General features: G+C 59.3%; 2 protein-coding genes across 2 annotated transcripts; one reads left to right on the top strand and one right to left on the bottom strand.

Moving 5' to 3' along the window:
- Nucleotides 1-5,117: 5,117 nt before the first annotated feature.
- CD14 (CD14 molecule) lies at nucleotides 5,118-9,624 on the bottom strand. Its single transcript, XM_054288270.1, has 2 exons — nucleotides 9,508-9,624; nucleotides 5,118-6,434 (listed from the first exon to the last, which is right to left on the bottom strand). Exons 1-2 carry the CDS (start codon nucleotides 9,622-9,624, stop codon nucleotides 5,118-5,120), a joined length of 1,434 nt encoding a protein of 477 aa, XP_054144245.1.
- On the top strand, nucleotides 9,623-16,419 carry TMCO6 (transmembrane and coiled-coil domains 6). The gene is made up of 12 exons (XM_054288217.1): nucleotides 9,623-9,701; nucleotides 10,536-10,657; nucleotides 10,868-10,977; nucleotides 11,085-11,268; nucleotides 12,038-12,142; nucleotides 12,667-12,752; nucleotides 13,284-13,400; nucleotides 14,042-14,153; nucleotides 14,236-14,401; nucleotides 14,483-14,577; nucleotides 15,321-15,488; nucleotides 16,101-16,419. Exons 1-12 carry the CDS (start codon nucleotides 9,623-9,625, stop codon nucleotides 16,257-16,259), a joined length of 1,503 nt encoding a protein of 500 aa, XP_054144192.1. The 3' UTR covers nucleotides 16,260-16,419.
- Nucleotides 16,420-16,519: the final 100 nt, after the last annotated feature.

Below are 16,519 nucleotides of genomic sequence, written 5' to 3'. Positions count from 1 at the left end.
TGGTACAGCCATGGCACAGCATAGCACAGCATGGCACAGCCATGGCACAGCCAGTGTGGCACAGACTGGCACAGCCAGCGTGGCACAGATGTCCCTGGCCCATGTGGCTGGGGTTGGGGCACAGGGAAGGACTTGGGGCTCAGGTACCTGTCCTGCATCCATGTGGAACACCCCATCAACAGTCAGGGAGCTCTGCTGGTGCAGGGAGAGGGATGATGTTCAGCTTTCCCCCATCCCAGCACGACAGGGCAGGACAGAGGAGGGTCTGGGCACGCTGGGTGTGGCAGGGGTGGCACAGAGGGCCTGGCATGGGCAGGGCTGAGGAGAGACCCCCTTTCCCTGGGAGGGGCCCATAGGCGGGGTAGGGCAGGGTAAGCCCAGAGCCCCTGCTCCCATCAGGGGTGTCCCAGGGGGTGGCACAGAGCCCTGCTCCCTCCTGGTGCCCCAGGGACCCTCAGCCCCCGGCTGTCCCTGCCTGCAGCTCTCACCTGGGGCTCCTTCCCAGCCAGCAGCAGCTGCAGGGGATCCTTGCTGCCATCCAGGCAGCCTTCTGCTGGCCCTGCAAACAGCGAGTGTGGGGTGGTGTGGGGGTCACACCCATCCCAGCCCTGTCCTGCTGCCCCTGAACGTGGAGCCACATCCCAGGGCTTCCCCTGCCGCATCCCAGGGCTTCCCCTGCCGCATCCCAGGGCTTCAGCTCCCACATCCCAGGGCTTCCCCTGCCACATCCCAGGGCTCCCCCTGCCACATCCCAGAGCTTCAGCTCCCACATCCCAGAGCTTCCCCTGCCGCATCCGAGAGCTTCAGCTCCCACATCCCAGGGCTTCCCCTGCCACATCCCAGAGCTTCCCCTGCCACATCCCAGAGCTTCAGCTCCCACATCCCAGGGCTTCCCCTGCCACATCCCAGGGCTTCCCCTGCCACATCCCAGGGCTTCCCCTCCTACATCCCAGGGCTCCATCTCCCACATCCACATCTCAGAGCTTCAGCTCCCACATCCCAGAGCTTCCCCTGCCACATCCCAGGGCTTCAGTTCCCACATCCCAGGGCTTCCCCTGCCACATCCCAGGGCTTCACCCCTCACATCCCAGGGCTTCACCCCATTCCTGAGCCCTCCAGGTGTGACTCAGAGCCACCAGGATGGGGATGACACCCTGTCCTGTCAGCACTGCCCACACCAGTGGCGCCAGTGCCACCACAGCCATGATGCCACCGCAGCCTGTCAATGACTCCCTGGTGTCCCAGTGCCTCCACAGCCATGGTGCCAGCCTGTCCCCTGTTCCCTGGTGTCCAGGTGAGGGCTCTGGGGTGCCCTGAGCTCTACCTGCTGCCTGCTGCAGTCCCAGGGCTGCTCTCACGCTGACATCCTGCTCAGCCTGCAGGCACAGAGGGGAAGCAGCCACACACTGAGCAGCAGCAGGAGCTGGAGGAGACCCCTGGCAGGTCCCTGCAAGCCAAGCTGGGCTGTCCCCCAGCCCAGCACTCACCTGCTCCATGGGCAGAGTGGCAGCAGAGCCCCTGAGCTGCAGTCTGGCCAGGACAGGGATGGGGTTACCTGGGGATCTGGTTCTCCTGCATTATTGATGGATGTGGGCAGAGCCAGAGCAGCCTGGAGGCACTCTGCTGCAGGGCTGAGCCTGATGGGCAAGGATCAGTGGGGCCACAGAGAGCAGGGGGTGCCTGGGGCCACTCACACCACTGGGTGCTCCCAGCTCCAAGAGGGACATCTCAGCCATGGCTGGGAGATGAGGGACCCTGGGCTGCCATACAGGGTGTCCCAAGTGACCACAAAGCACAGAACCACTGGAGATCAGCCACAGCAAGGGAGCACAGAGGGAAATGCCAGTGCTGAGGGTCCCCACTGTGCAGGTGGTGGGTGTAGTTATGATATTTTCTGAAAAATCCTTTCCTTAGGATTTTTCCTCCTGAGAAGCTGAGATGCCTCAGGAACAAAATGTAAACAATGGTTATCTGCTGCTGTGGAATGCAACAGGTGCATCTGTGATTGGTCTCACGCAGTTGTTTCTAATTAATGGCCAATCACAGCCCAGCTGGCTCAGACTCTCTGTCCGAGCCACAAACCTTTGTTATTCATTCCTTTTTCTATTCTTAGCTGACCTTCTGATGAAATCCTTTCTTCTATTCTTTTAGTATAGTTTTAATATAATATAGATCATAAAATAATAAATCAAGCCGCCTGAAACATGGAGTCAGATCCTGGTCTCTTCCCTCATCCTCAGACCCCTGTGAACACGGTCACAGCAGGGCACCAGGACAGAGGGCCCAGGGCAGCCCCTGCCCTGCTGTGGGCAGGAGCAGGAGGAGCAGATGCACACAAGTCCCTCTGCCCTGTGAGATCAATGTCCCTGTCCCCCAAAATCCCTCAGCTGCGCCCAGCTGTGAACCTGATGCCAGTGGAGCAGCACTGGGGGCTCCATCAGCAGCAGGCAGCTCACATGGCAGGGACAGCAGGGACATGGCAGGGACAGCAGGGACAGCAGGGACAGCAGGGACGTGCTGGGCCCTGGGGAGTTGCAGGAGGCCACAAGGAAAGCCCTTGGCAGGGTGGAGCCCCGGGACAGAGCAGGGCACGGGGCTCTGAGGGGCTCCCCTGCCCTTGGCTGGGCACAGCCACATTGGGATGATGCTGGGGGAAAGCCCTGCTCCAGAGGGGAGCCCAGGCTGGGGACTCCAGGAGCCCTTGGGGATGCTGTGAGCGTCCCCAGCACTGGTGGGAAGGGTCTCACACCCCCTCCTGCTCTGGGGCAGGGCCTGGCCCCGTGTGGGTGCTCCCAAGGCGCAGCAAAGCCATAGGAAAGGGATTGATTTCTCCTTCCTCATCCATCAGCAGCAGCTGCTGCTCCCTGTTCCATGTCCAGCCAGGCCAGCACTCCCCAGGTGCAGGAACACCCTGTTGTGCACCCTGGTTAACACCAGCAGAGCCTTCCCCAGCTCCCTGAGCCCTCCTCCCACAGCCCAGGGCACTGCCACAGCCCAGGGCACTGCCCATGGCACTGCCCATCCTCCCTGGGGCTGCCCAGGGCACTGCCCATCCTCCCTGGGGCTGCCCAGGGCACTGCCCAGCCTCCCACAGCCCAGGGCACTGCCACAGCCCAGGGCACTGCCCATGGCACTGCCCATCCTCCCTGGGGCTGCCCAGGGCACTGCCCATCCTCCCTGGGGCTGCCCAGGGCACTGCCCAGCCTCCCACAGCCCAGGGCACTGCCACAGCCCAGGGCACTGCCCATGGCACTGCCCATCCTCCCTGGGGCTGCCCAGGGCACTGCCCAGCCTCCCTGGGGCTGCCCAGGGCACTGCCCAGCCTCCCACAGCCCAGGGCACTGCCCAGCCTCCCCGGGGCTGCTGGCACAGCCCCACAGCCCCTCCACCCGGGCAGGGCACACCCTGAGTCCCTCCCAACCCACTCCTGGACCCCTGCCCTGTTCAGCCGCTCCCCAGCTCCAGCCTTGGTGCTTCCCCCACCCCCAGGCTGTGTTTGCCCTCAGGTCAGGTGTACCTGTGCCCAAACAGAGACAGGGAGGGACACAGGGAACACCCAGGCACCATTAAACACAGAGTTTAATGTGGGGGACAGGACATGCCCTGGAGAGAGGAGCAGGGCTGGCCAGGTGAGCAGTGCCTGCCACCCACCATCCCCTTCTTCTCACAAGGACACAGGGAATGGCTTCACACTGCCAGAGGCAGGGCTGGATGGGATATTGGGGAGGAATTCCTCCCTGGGAGGGTGCACAGGGTGCCCAGAGCAGCTGTGGCTGCCCCTGGATCCTGACAATGTCCCAGGCCAGGCTGGGCAGGGCTTGGAGCAGCCTGGGACAGTGGAAGGTGTCCCTGCCATGGCAGGGGTGGAATGAGATGAGCTTTAGGTACCTTTCAACTGAGACTGCCCTGTGACTCTGTGATTCTCCCCCATCCCCATTTTCCCAAGCCTGTCCCTTCCCCACCCACCCCTTCCCTTTGAACATTCCCCAGTCCTGCATCCCAATAATCCATTTCCTCCTTACAGTGAGAGATTCTCTGAATAACCCAGAACAAATTAATTTTCTTTTTTAATCACTTAAAAAGTTTCTGGTTGCCCCTCCTCAAGGTCCCACTTGAACCCATCTGCCATTGCCTCAGGTTGAGGTGTAAGGAGCTGCTCCAGCTCATTACCATTTGTGTGCAGGGTGTTCAATTTAGTAATTTTTCTGTTTTTCATGGGTTTTTGGTTTTTCTCTCAAGCAACATCCTGCCAAACCTGACATCCAGGGTGAGGAGAGGGAGGATCAGCACAGGAGGCTCCAAGGATGCCTGGACTGGAGGGGCTGAAAGGAGTGGGGGGCTCTGGGGGGGCACCAGCAGAGCCCAGCAAGGCTGGGGACACCTGAGTGCTGCCAGTGGGACCTGATGGAGCTGAGCTTGTCCAGGACAGGTGACATGGCAGGGACAGCAGGGCTTGGGGGGCTGGACCTGGCCACAGGGACATCCCCAGTGGGAGATGGCACAGGGCTGAGGTGAGGGGTGCCCCAGGACCTGCTGGGCACAGGCATGTGCTGATCACACATCCTGTGAACAGAGACAGACACAGCTCTCTGAACAGAGACACACACAGCTCTCTCAGGATTTCCCTGGGAAGCTGTGAGAAAGCTCAGAGAAAAGAATGAGAAACAATCCTTGTCTCCACTTGCTGCACCTGTTGTTGTGCACATGTGGAATGTGTTATAAAGATTGTTTAGCAGTCCTTAATTGTTTGGTAAATAAACAAATTGGTAAACAAAAATTGTTTACCAACCCTTAATTGGCCACTGATGGTGTTTGGATTAATTGACCAATTAGGCCAAAGCTGTATCAGACTGTCTGCAAGGGCAATGGGGTTTTTCTTGTTTGTATAGTTTAATGCAGTAGAATAAAGTGATTGATCAGCCTTCTGCAATCATGGAGTCAATGCTCATTATTCCCTTCAGGGGCTCTCTGCTATGACAGAGGCACAGCAGGAAAACCCTGTGGACAGCCCTGCTCCACCAGGGAGCCCCTGTGGGCACAGCAAGGGCAGAACAGGAGCTGAGGGGTGCCCAGGAGCCCTGTGGGCACAGCACTGCCAGGCAGGGTCCCGGTGGCCCTCAGGCTCTGTGGCAGGGCCTTGTCCTGGCCACGTACACGGCCCCAGCCCCGGCCAGCAGGGCCAGGGCCACACAGATCGGGGCCACCACGGCAGCAGGGTCACAGTGCATCACGGACACGGGCACCTGTGCCACCTGCCAGCCCCGGTACTGCTCTGGGGAGTGGCACCTGTAGTCCCCAGGCCAGCCCAGCCCCAGGTGCCCCATGGCTGCCAAGGCCTGCAGCCCCCCAGCCCCGGAGCAGGAGCAGCTGAAGGGGTTCCCAGCCACAGCCACGTCCTGCAGGTGCCTCAGGAGCTTCACCTCAGCCCTGGGCAGCTCTGAAATGGAGTTGTTGTCCAGGTGGAGGGTGTCCAGCACGGGGCAATTCCTGATGGAGGGCACGGCCTGCAACAGGTTTTGGTTCAGGAAGAGTTTCCTCATGGAGCTGAGGGAGATGTCGACAGCATGGAGGTGGTTGTGGCTCATGTCCAGCACCTGGAGGTGGGGAGGCAGCGGGGCTGGCACTTCATCCAAGCCAGTGTTGGACAGGTTGAAGTGCTGGAGGGATGGTGGCCACTGGCAGGAGGAGGATGGCTCTGCCCTGAGCTCGTTGTGGCTGAGATCCAGGTGCTGGAGCTGTGGCAGCAGCCCCACGCCCTCACACACACCATGGTAGGAGCTCAGGTTGTTGTGCTGCAGGCTCAGATGCTGGAGCTGAGGGAAAGCTCCCTGGCAGAAGGCAGGGGCCAGGCTGCCATCCCCGAGGCTGTTGTGTGCCAGGCTCAGGGAGTGCAGGGCCCTGAGCAGCCTCCCGATGGCACAGGGCAGGCTGGTGACACGGGAGTCGGTGACAGCCAGCTCCTGCAGCGACCCCAGCCACCTGCCCAGGCTGGAGAAGGCCGGCTCATGGCCCGTCAGAGGGGCACAGCTCACGTTGTGGAAGCTCAGGGACAGGATGGGCAAGCTCTGCCCGTCCATGTCACTCCAGTCCCCCGTGCCCTGGAAAATGCAGCTGTCAAAGGCCAGCTCCTGCACGTGGGTGTAGGAGAAGAACCTCAGCACACGGGCCAGGAGCACCTCAGGCACCAGCACATTTCCAATGATGATTTTCTGGACGATAAGGGAGCCCAGAGTCTCAATGGTGGAGTCGTCCAGGTCCCTGATGGGGAAGTCTGTGTATTTCTCCAGATCTCCACCCCAAAACTCCACCACAGTAGCTGCCAGGCATTGGATGATGCTCCCAGCTGTCTCCTCAGACAGGTTGTAGCACATACAGAACTCCTGGGTGCGGTTGAAGAAACATCTGTTCCTGTTCCTCCTGCGCTCTGCAGCCTCCTGCAGCCCCAGAAGCAGCAGCAGGAGCAGCAGCACAGCCACATTCATGGAGAGCAACCTGAAAACTGGAGGAGAAACGGTGAATGGCAGCTGAGGGGAGCACTGTGACCCATGCTGGGAAGGATGGAAGTTTGGCAAGAAAGTCTCACAGACTTTCTGCTTAGCAAAAAGATTTTTAAATGTAGAGTCTGATGAACAAATAGAGATAGAAGCAAGTTTTGATATAAAAGAAAAGAATTGCTGAGCCAGTCTTACTGGACAACCAAGGAGGCAAAGGGTGTGTTAGTTAGAAGGGGTTTTTGTGGCTTAGAGTGAAGGATAAACACACCTCAGACAGGAAGATGTTTTTACCAAGCAGGAAGATAGCACAGGCAAACAAGTCAGCAAAGCTGCAAGTAGAAAAAAGGTCTCAGAATTTTCCACTGCAAGAAAACTGAAAAACAGCTTCTAGCTTAAACTGTAATGTACTGACTTTTAGTGATTGGTGAACAGTAACATGAATATGGTAATTATAGTAGTTATGATAGGCTATAGATAATAGTTAAGGTATAGATTGGTTCTACTGTATGAAGATGCTCAGCAAACAGAAGTCTATAATGCATTGTAACCAAAACCAAAGGGTCTCCAGGCCTGCCTGCAGCTGGAGCTGACAGCTGTAGGCACAGCTCTGTCACCCACCACCCTGGACTGCTGTAACGCCTTGAATAGAATAAACTGCATTTTGGAGAGCCCCTGGAGTCCCACATCTCTCATTTCAGCTCTTACAGACCCAGACTGAAGGGGTGGCTGGGGCAGGCTGAGCCCTGCAGAGCCATCCCTTGGGGACAAGGGGACAGGGCACTGCCCTCGTCCCTCCTGCACCTGCCTGGCCGCTGAGCCACAGCTGGGACAGCGCTTGGGACAGCAGCCAAACACCAGGAATGCACCTGTGCCACCCATGCCACCCTGTGCCACCCTGTGCCACCCTGTGCCTCCTGTGCCACCCGTGCCCCTGTGCCACCCGTGCCTCCCTGCCCGCCCCGGGAGCCTCCCGAGGCTCTGCCTGCCCTGCCTTGCTGCAGGCTCCCGCTCCTGACCGAGCAGGAAATGCCTGCAGGAACTAGAAACGCGGAGTTGCAGACAGTGAAGCCAGATGTATCAGCGTGACCAAGGAGAGCCCCAACTCTGTTTGTTCCTCTGCAATCTGGGGCAGGAAATTGCAACAGGCGGCTTCGCGTTTTCTCCTTCCCCACCCAGCGATTTGATTCATCCCTAGCCCCCAGAGGGGTGCTAGAAAATGAGCCCTGAAGGTGTGAACACATCCCTGCCAGCACCAGACGCTGGTCAGCCGACAGTCTGATCTCTGATCCCCAGATTTGCAAAAGAAGCAGCAAGCACAGATTAAAGACTCCTGACCGTGTGCTGACTCAGCTCAAAGGGGTTTTTGGGGGTCCCCAGCCCAGCCTCCTGCCCCGAGCAGTTCTGTGGCTGACACCAGCCCTGAGCAGGCACAGCTTTCCTCGGCCACATCCCAGAGCCCCCCCAGGCCGGAGCTGTCCCTACCTGTCAGTGCCATGCCGGGCCGCACCGCCCTGCCCCGCACCTGCAGCAGGGCCCCTCGGGCTGCGTTTGTGTGTCCGTGTGTCCGTGTGTCCGTGTGTCTGTGCGGTGACTCACGGCCAGCTCACACCCCAACGCCTCCTTGCTCCGCTCCTTCCTCCAGCCGCTGCCAAACGCCGCGGGAGCCGCCAAAGGCTCCGAGCGCTCGGCTCGGCTCAGCTCAGCTCAGCACAGCTCGGCTCGGCTCAGCTCAGCTCAGCACAGCTCGGCTCGGCTCAGCTCAGCTCAGAACAGCTCAACTCCGTCCGGCACCGCTGCTGCTGTCCGAGCCCGCCGGGGGAGCCCTCGCTGCTCCAGCTGAGCTCCAGCTGTGCCCAGGTGTGCTCAAGGTGTGCCCAGCTGTGTCTAGCTGTGTTCAACTGTGCTCCAGCTATGCTCAGTTGTGTCCAGCTGTGTGCAGCTGTGCTCCAGCTGTGCTCCAGCTGTGTGGGCTAGCAGACCCCTCGGGCACCGCCCTCGCTCCCGCAGTGGCTTCCTGAGAGGACAGAGCCACCCCGGCCACTTCTGCTTGGCTTCCCTGCGGCCGGAGCGCCAGCGCCGCTGCCTTTCCTAGGAAGGGGAGGGAACAGAGCGTGGCCAAGGTTCCCCAAATGCATCTTCGGGACCGGCCCCTCCAGAGGCTCTGGTGTTGCCATGCCTCAGTGTGGTGGTGGTCGCAGGGGTCCCAGGATGAGGGAAGAGATGAGAATCTGACTCCGTGTTTCAGAAGGCTGATTTATTATTTTATGATAGATATTATATTAGAAGAAAATTATATATTAAAACTACGCTAAAGAATAGAAGAAAGGATTTCATCAGAAGGCTAGCAAGGAAAGGAAAGGAATGATAATAAAATCATGTGATTGACCAGAGAGTCCGAGACAGCCGAACTGTGATTGGCCATTAATTAAAAACAACCACATGAGACCAATCACAGATCCACCTGTTGCATCCCACAGCAGCAGATAATTATTGTTTACATTTCGTTTCTGAGGCATCTCAGCTTCTCAGGAGAAAAGATCCTAGCAAAAGGATTTTTCATAAAATATGTCTGTGACACCTCAGGGCTCCAGCGGTGCTGGGCACCCTGCAGGCAATGCAGAAGGGGACAGGACTGTCACACCTGGCATCCAGAACTGGATGAGCTTTAAGGTCTCTTGCTATCCAAAAGGGTCTGGAATTCCATGAAATTGCTGCCGAGTGACGATGGCAGCCCCAGCCGCCCTCTGACCTCCCCTTCTGGCCCCTTCTGACGAGCCCCCAGCTCTGCCCGGGCTGGCAGCTCCAATTTCTGCCCTCAGCCGCAAATTCCCCAAACACTCGCTGGGGAACTGCTCTGTCCTCGGTCCCTGGGCAGGGACCCGCCTTGTTCCGCATTTCTGGTGAACCTTTGAGGGCTTTTCTTGCCCTCAGCACAACCAGAGCCCATCCCACCGCATCCCATCCCTGCGGGGCACAGCCGCCCATGCCCGAGCGGGCTGGACGCTCCGGATACGAAAAGGGGCCGGGATCGTGTTTTCCCCGCCCCGGGACCGCCCCAGGACGGCCCTAGGACGGCCTTTTCCTCCTCCTTTTCCTCCTCCTCCTTTTTCTCCTCCCCCGGCTCCGCCATGTGGGCCCGGCGGCGGGCCCGGCGCGGCGGGCACAGCGCGGAGGAGCTGCGGGTTCGGCGGCGGGAGCGAGAGGCAGGTCCGGCCGGGCACAGCGGGCACAGCCGGGGTGTGCGGGGTCCCCATGGGTGGGAGGGACCCCCCAGATCAGCCCTTGCCATCCCCATCCCCGCCCCGCGGGATGCGCGGGGTGAGCGGCGCCGCTGCCAGCCCGGGGAAGCGTTTGACAGCTTCGGGCTTCAACCCTTGGGGCTTCTGCCGTGAATCCCCCGTTCCTGCCATGAATTCCCCGTTCCTGCCATGAATCCCCCGTTTCGGCCATGCTTTTTTCCATATCCCCCCACTGTTTAGGTTTTTCAAGGTCTTAGCCTGGAGCAAAGGAGGCTCAGGGGGGACCTTGTGGCTCTGCAGAGCTCCTGACAGATGGGGACAGCCGGGGGGGTCGGTCCTGCTCCCAGGGAATAGGGACAGGAGGAGAGGAACGACCTCAGGGGAGGTTTAGGTTGGATATTAAGGAAAATTTCTTCATCAGAAGGTGGTCAGGCATTGGAACAGCTGGAGTCACCATTCCTGGAGGTGTTTTCCAAAAGCAAGTAAATGGGGCAGTTGAGGTATGGCTTAGTGGCCATGGTGGTGTTCATGATCCTGTACGTATTTTCCAACTCTAATGATTTTCTGATCCTGTGTGAAATCCAGCCTCAGGTCCCAGACGTGCCTTCACACTTTGTGTGCCTGACCCTCAGCCCAGCTCCAAGCATCCCTTCCCGTGCATCCCTTCCAGGCTTGCACAGGGAGCAATGGGCAGCTCCTGCCTGAATTAAGGGAGGAGTGATGCCCTTGGGGGACTGGAGGAGCGTCCTGCCCGGGCAGGTGTGGCCGTGCCGGGCAGCTGTGACTGTCCCCTGCCCTGCAGCTCTCCGCAGGGCCCGGCGGCAGGAGCAGCTGGTCAGCAAGCGGCTCCTGCGGGAGGACAGCGCCGCCCACGAGGAGACACAGGATGGAGGAGATGTGCCAGACCCGCTCTCAGAGGATGAGGTGAAGAACCTGACGGTCTCCGTGGCAATGGGGGTCCTGGGGGTCTTCCCCAGACTCAGCATGTGAAGGAGGCTGGGCAAGGCTGGGTTTGGGAATGGTTCTGGGTCACTGCCAGGCACAGTTAAGGCTCCTTTGCCTCAAGGATTAACGGGGTGAAATCTTAGTGCTGGCAGTGCTGGCAGCTCAGCCAGCTCTGAATTCCCTGGGCAGGTTCTGGAGCTGCTCAGGGGTGTGCAGAGGGGTTCGGAGGACAGGAGGCGATGGCTCGGCCGCCTCCACTGGGCTCTGCAGAACGAGGACACTCAGCAGAAGTTTGTCAGGTCAGCCAGGCCTGCTGTGCCTCTTACCAGGGTCATGTCCCCAGGGGCCAGTGTCCCTGTGCATGGGTGGCTGAGCTGGGAGGTGACAGCAGCCTTTGGTTCCCCAGGTTGGATGGCAGCATCCGGACGCTCACCGGGCTCTTCACCAGCAGCCTGGCTGAGCTGCAGCTGGAGGCTGCCCGCTGTCTGCACGAGCTGTCCCACTCCAGTGTCCCTGCTGTGGCCGAGGCCTGCCTGCCTGTCACCTCCTACCTGCTCACCTACCTGTCGGGACACAGCCTGGAGCTCACGGTGAGATCCATTCCCACCTGGGAATCCTTTGGGGTGCTGGGTGTTGGTCTCTGCTGGTCACACGTGGCTCACGTGGGAGCTGCTCAGGAGTGGCCCTCTGGAAGCAAAAATCTTTTGCCATCACAGCCTCACCCTCAGAGCAGGACTGTTCCCAGTGCCCAGGTGTTACAGCCTGCCCTGAGCTGGGGTAACTGAGTTCTTGTGAGTTCTTGTTCATCACAGATCCCTGGGGTTGGAGTAGAGTGGAACCACACTGAGTGACCCATGTTTATGTACATATATATCTATATCTATGGTAGATTTATTTTAGAACAATATGCTGTAGAAAGGAGTCATTTTGGTTGTTACCTGTAGAAATGACACAATGTAAAAGTACAAAGATGTCACTTAAGAAAATAAATAAGGAAAAGAAAGAAAGGATAAGAGTAGATAGAGTGGCTGTAGTTCCACACTGTGCAGCTTGATCTGGGAAGGAGCAAACAGCTGCAGTAGCTCTGGGATGGCCAGGTGTTTTCCAGCTGCTCCATGGGAAACAGGCTCAGAGCTGAGGAGGGAGGTGGGCAGTGACCCCACTGCTGATCCCATTTGAGTGCAGCACACAGGCAGGCTGCAGGAGAGCCAGAGGGGGCTCAGGGAAATGTCACCCTGAAAAACCTCCACAGTGGGAGTGACCAGATCCCAGCTTCAGCCAGGTAGAAGAAGAAGAATGAACTGTGTGGGCTGTGCTGGCTGCCCTGGGGTCACCTCCTGCTCTGCTGTGTCCTTGCAGGAGCTGTGTTTGTACACACTGGGGAACCTCGTGGTAGAAAGTGAGGCTGTGAGGAAGCAGCTGCTGCCTCAGGGCATTATTCCAGTGCTGGCATCCTGCATCCAGGTGGGTGAAACAGCTCAGCCGCATTTCTGCTGTGCCCTGGAGAGGCTTTTCTGGCTGACAGCCCTGAGTCACCAGCCCTCCTTCCAGCTGTGGGGAAACTCCAGGGAGCTGTTCCCATGAACCTGAGGGTCGCTTGTGGGCTCCCTGTGCTCATTCTCAGGGCTCAGCTCAGCACCTTGTACTCTCCTCCAGCTGTATCTCCCCTGGGACAGTCTGTAGCACAGGGAGCCCTGTCCCCTCTGCCTTGCCTGGGTCCAGCAGGGCTGTGCTTTGCAGGTCCAAATGCTCAAAGCAGAACTTCTGCTGCATTTGGGCTAAGCCCAGTGAATGTGGGGAGGGGAACAGCTCAGCTCTGGTGTGGCCACAGGTTCCTGTGTCCCTCCTGGTCCCCTGTGTGCCCCCTCTTCTCCAAGCACAGCGGGGCTGTGCCACTCAGCTGGGTTTGGTTGGCACCCTGGGGCCGTGGTTCTGCCAGAGGGCATCAGCTCTGCCAGGAGGGATCAGCTCTGTTCTCTCTGTTGCAGTCCCCTCACGAGGCAGTGCTGGAAGGTGTGGGCTATGTCCTCTCTCAGCTCCTCCAAGCCAAGGAAGCACCCACAGAGATCATCCCGTGAGTCTGAGCCTCTGAACCCTGCACCAGGATGGGCCCTGGGGCCTCCAGTGGTATTTGTGTGCTGGGGACACGAGGCCTTCTCCATCCCAGTGACATTCATAGTTCAGGGCACCATCTTGTCAGAACTGTGCAGGTTTTGATGCAGATCAGGGAGCAGGGCTTGGCTCCTTTCCCTCAGCCTCATCTGAGCAGACAGATCTGGTATTTCAGTGAAGGCCAGCATGGAGCAGGGAAGGCTTGCAGGGAATTCTGGCTCTGTTCCTCTTGCAAGGGAAAAGATCAACTTGACAGCCCCCAGTGCCAAAAATGTGACCCCAGTCAGAGTGTCCTGAGTGTCCCCAGGCCCTGCCATGGACAGGGAGGGCCCAAAGCTGGAGCCCTTGGCTCAGGGTCCCTTCCAGGTGTGTGTTTGCACCCTGTGCCCCCAGGATGGGTACAGCAGCTCCCTGCTCAGGGTTTGTGTCTCCCTGCTGGTGTCCTGCCTGTGCTCCAGCCCATGCCTGCATTAACTGTGCTCTCTGTCCCCAGGCTGGTCCTGGACTCAGCTCTGCCCCAGCACATGCTCCAGCTGGTCTGCTCCAGCCTCAAGGCTGCCATGGGAGCAGCTGTGGAGTTTGCCTGGTGTCTCCACTACATCATTTGTAGGTAAATGCAGTTTGCTCCTCATTTTGAGTTCCCTGGGGGCAGCCAGAGGCATGAAGGCTCATGGTCCTTCAAGGGGATCTGGATTGCCTCCCCTTTTCCCTTGGGAAAGAATTCCCCAGCCAGCCTGTGTGTCCCAGCTCTCCTGTGTGAGAATATGTGCTGTTTGCAGCATCACTGAGCTCTTTTACAGAGTGGTAAAGGGGGATGTACCAGAGGAGGCTGTTTCTAGTCCTCTGAAATGCCCCCACGTTGCTTCCCCTTGCCTGGAGTTGTCCCCCACCCTTCCCAAGGTGAGGTCCCTGAATCCTCACACTGGTGGGGCTGGCCCAGGGCCCCCCATGTGGGCTGTGCCAGCAATCCCCGCCTGCCACTGGAGCCAGGGAATGAGGGTCAGGGCTGTTCTTCCCAGACCCACACAGATAATTCCAGTGAATCTGTTCTTCATGGGCTTTTAAGTTTTCTCATAAGCTCAGGGAAAAAACCTGCTATTCCAATGTGAAACAAGTCACTGCTCCAACATGAAACAAGCCCTGTGGTGGTTCAGGAAAGCACTCTGCATTCCCAGGCCCTGTTTGGTGGGGGGACGTGGCAGTTTCCCCTCTCCAAGCTCCAAAGGCACTGCCCTGTCCCTCCCTGTGCAGGCACCAGGACAACGAGCTGCTGCTGGCCCTGGGGGCCGTGCCCGCGCTCACCTCGCTGCTGCTCGACCTGGCTGCACAAATCCCCCCGGAGGCTCCCGAGGGCCTGGAGCTGGTGAGAGGTGGGCAGGGGGCTGGCTGGTCTCAGGGTGCCTGTGGGGACACTGCTCAGCCACAGCCCTGTCCCTGTGTCACAGCTGGTGTGCCCCGTGCTGCGGTGCCTCAGTAACCTGCTGGCACAGACAGACTGCCAGGGCCCGGACACACAGCTGCTCGTCGCCCTGTTCCTCATCCTGCAGTGCTTCCTGCAGCAGCACCCCTTCCTCATCCACGAGTGCCTGTGGCTGCTCAACAACCTCACAGGTCAGTGGCAGGTGCTGGCACAGCTGGGCCCTGCTGGCACTGCCCTGGTTTGGTTCACCTGTTCCTTCTGTGCCCACCCAGCGGATGATCCCTCCTGCTGCTCTGCTCTGCTGTCCCTGGACCTGCTGCCGGCCCTGCTGCAGCTCCTGACGTGCTCCCAGATGGGCACAGTGCTGGTAAACCCTGCCCCAGGCAGTGGGGGCACTGGAGTGTCAGGAACATGAATCCCACACTGGCAGTGCTGAGTTGGGGTGGATGGGGCAGCAGTGGCAGCTTGGCAATAGGTGTCCTGTGGTGGCAGTCACCAGCCACCTCCCCTGGAGCCACCCCAGCTGTGTGTGCCCTGTCCCAGCATAAGGGTGGTCCCAAGGGAGGTGTTAGCTTGGGGCCACCTCAGAGCAGGCCTGGGAAGGCTCCTGCCTTTGCTTTGGAAGGCCCCAAGCTTTAGGAGATTGGGGGCTCTGCCAGGAGTGGGTGGCAAGGCTGGGTCTGCCTGGCACAGGGATGAACGTGGAGAAGGCTTCCCAAATCCAGAGGTTTGGTGGGCACTTGGCTGTGGGCAAGCACCTGGCAGGACAAGAAAAAAGGTGGAGAGGGACTTTGGGCAAGGGCACCAGTGACAAAACAACAGGGAATGGTTTCACCCTGAGAGGGCAGGGTTAGATGGGACATTGGGAAGAACTCTTTCCTGTTAGATGGTGAGGCCCTGGCACAGGCTGCCCAGAGAGGGGCTTGGAGCAGCCTGGGATAGTGGAAGGTGTTCCTGGCCACGGCAGGGTTGGGCTGGGTGAGCTTTAAGGTCCCTTCTAACCCAAACCATTGCACAGCTCCATGGCATGGGCAGTGGTTGGGAGCCCTCCCAAGCCTGTCAGGAATGTGCCCATGGAGCATTCACTGCTCCCTCCTGTCCCTCCCACAGGTCCTGACTGTGCTGTGCAACGTGGCAGAGAAGGGACGGTTCCAGTGCCAGCAGCTGCTCCAGCAGCCCCTGCTGGCCCAGCTCCTGCCCCTGCTCACACTGCCTGACCCTGAGGCCGTGGGGCAGTGCCTGGAGCTGCTGCACCTCCTCTTCCTGCACTGCCCTGAGGTGAGAGCTCAGGGGGCAGGATTGTAGAGGGGATGGGGAATCATTACTGTGGGGGTTGTTGTGGATGGGGATTATTGTCATAATCTGAGTCACAGTGACTGCCACACCACCCTCCACCCCCCAGCAGCCAGGCCCCTGCCCAAAGGGACCCTGTGGTGCACAGGGTGGGTGGAAGCCCTTGTTGTGTCTGCACAACAGAGTGCACAACTCTGCAAAAGAGTTCCTTTCTTACTGGCAAGGACTGGTGTTGGGGCAGGGTGTTTCTACCCCAAGTTTTCTTTTGCTCCTGCTGAGGTTGCTCTGCTTGCTGCAGCTCACAGGAGTGAATTCTGTGAGCTGGGCAGGCCCTGGCTCAGGGTGCCCAGAGATGCTGGATGCCCATCCCTGATGTCCAAGGCCAGGCAGGATGAGGCCTGGAGCACCTGGTGGAAGGGTGGGAATGAGAGGGGCTTTAAAGTCCTTCCCAGCCAAGCACCAGCATGGTGGGGTTTACCTGGATTGGGAATGCAGCTCTGGGGAATTCCTTCAGCCCTGTTCCCTGGGATGTGGTGGCTTGGGCAGAGGTGATCAGCTGCAGCACCCATCCAGCTCTCACCCTCTCCTCTCACACAGGCTGCTGCTGAGTTCACCAGGCAAGGTGGGCACCAGGCCCTGGAGCAGCACCAGGGCACCCCAGAGCTGCAGGAGCGGGCACAGGCACTGCTGGACATGGTCAGGCAGCCCCCAGGAGCCCCCAGTGCCTGCCAGGCCACACTGGCTGCCTCCTCCTAGGCCTCACCCTCTCCCTTCTCTCCCCTGAACTGCCAGGGGAGGAATAAACTGTTCACCCAGTGCCCAGCTTCCCAAGGGCTGCTCAGGGCTCTGATGTGCCCAGTGCTGGCTGCATGGGGGGCTGGTCCTCGTCACCAGCCAGTGCCCCCCAGAGCCTGGAGCAGGGCAGAGCTGAGCTGCAGCCCAGGCAGACTCTCCTGTGCCAGGGAGGGCTGAATGGCTGCCTCGGCCATTCCTTGGGCTCTCAGCCACCACCAAGC

Source organism: Melozone crissalis, unplaced genomic scaffold (genome assembly GCF_028551555.1).
Source record: "Melozone crissalis strain CALT ecotype California unplaced genomic scaffold, PUWL_Pcris_2 ptg000061l_1, whole genome shotgun sequence".
Lineage (NCBI taxonomy): Eukaryota > Metazoa > Chordata > Aves > Passeriformes > Passerellidae > Melozone > Melozone crissalis.
This window is presented reverse-complemented; position numbering and strand designations above follow the sequence as displayed.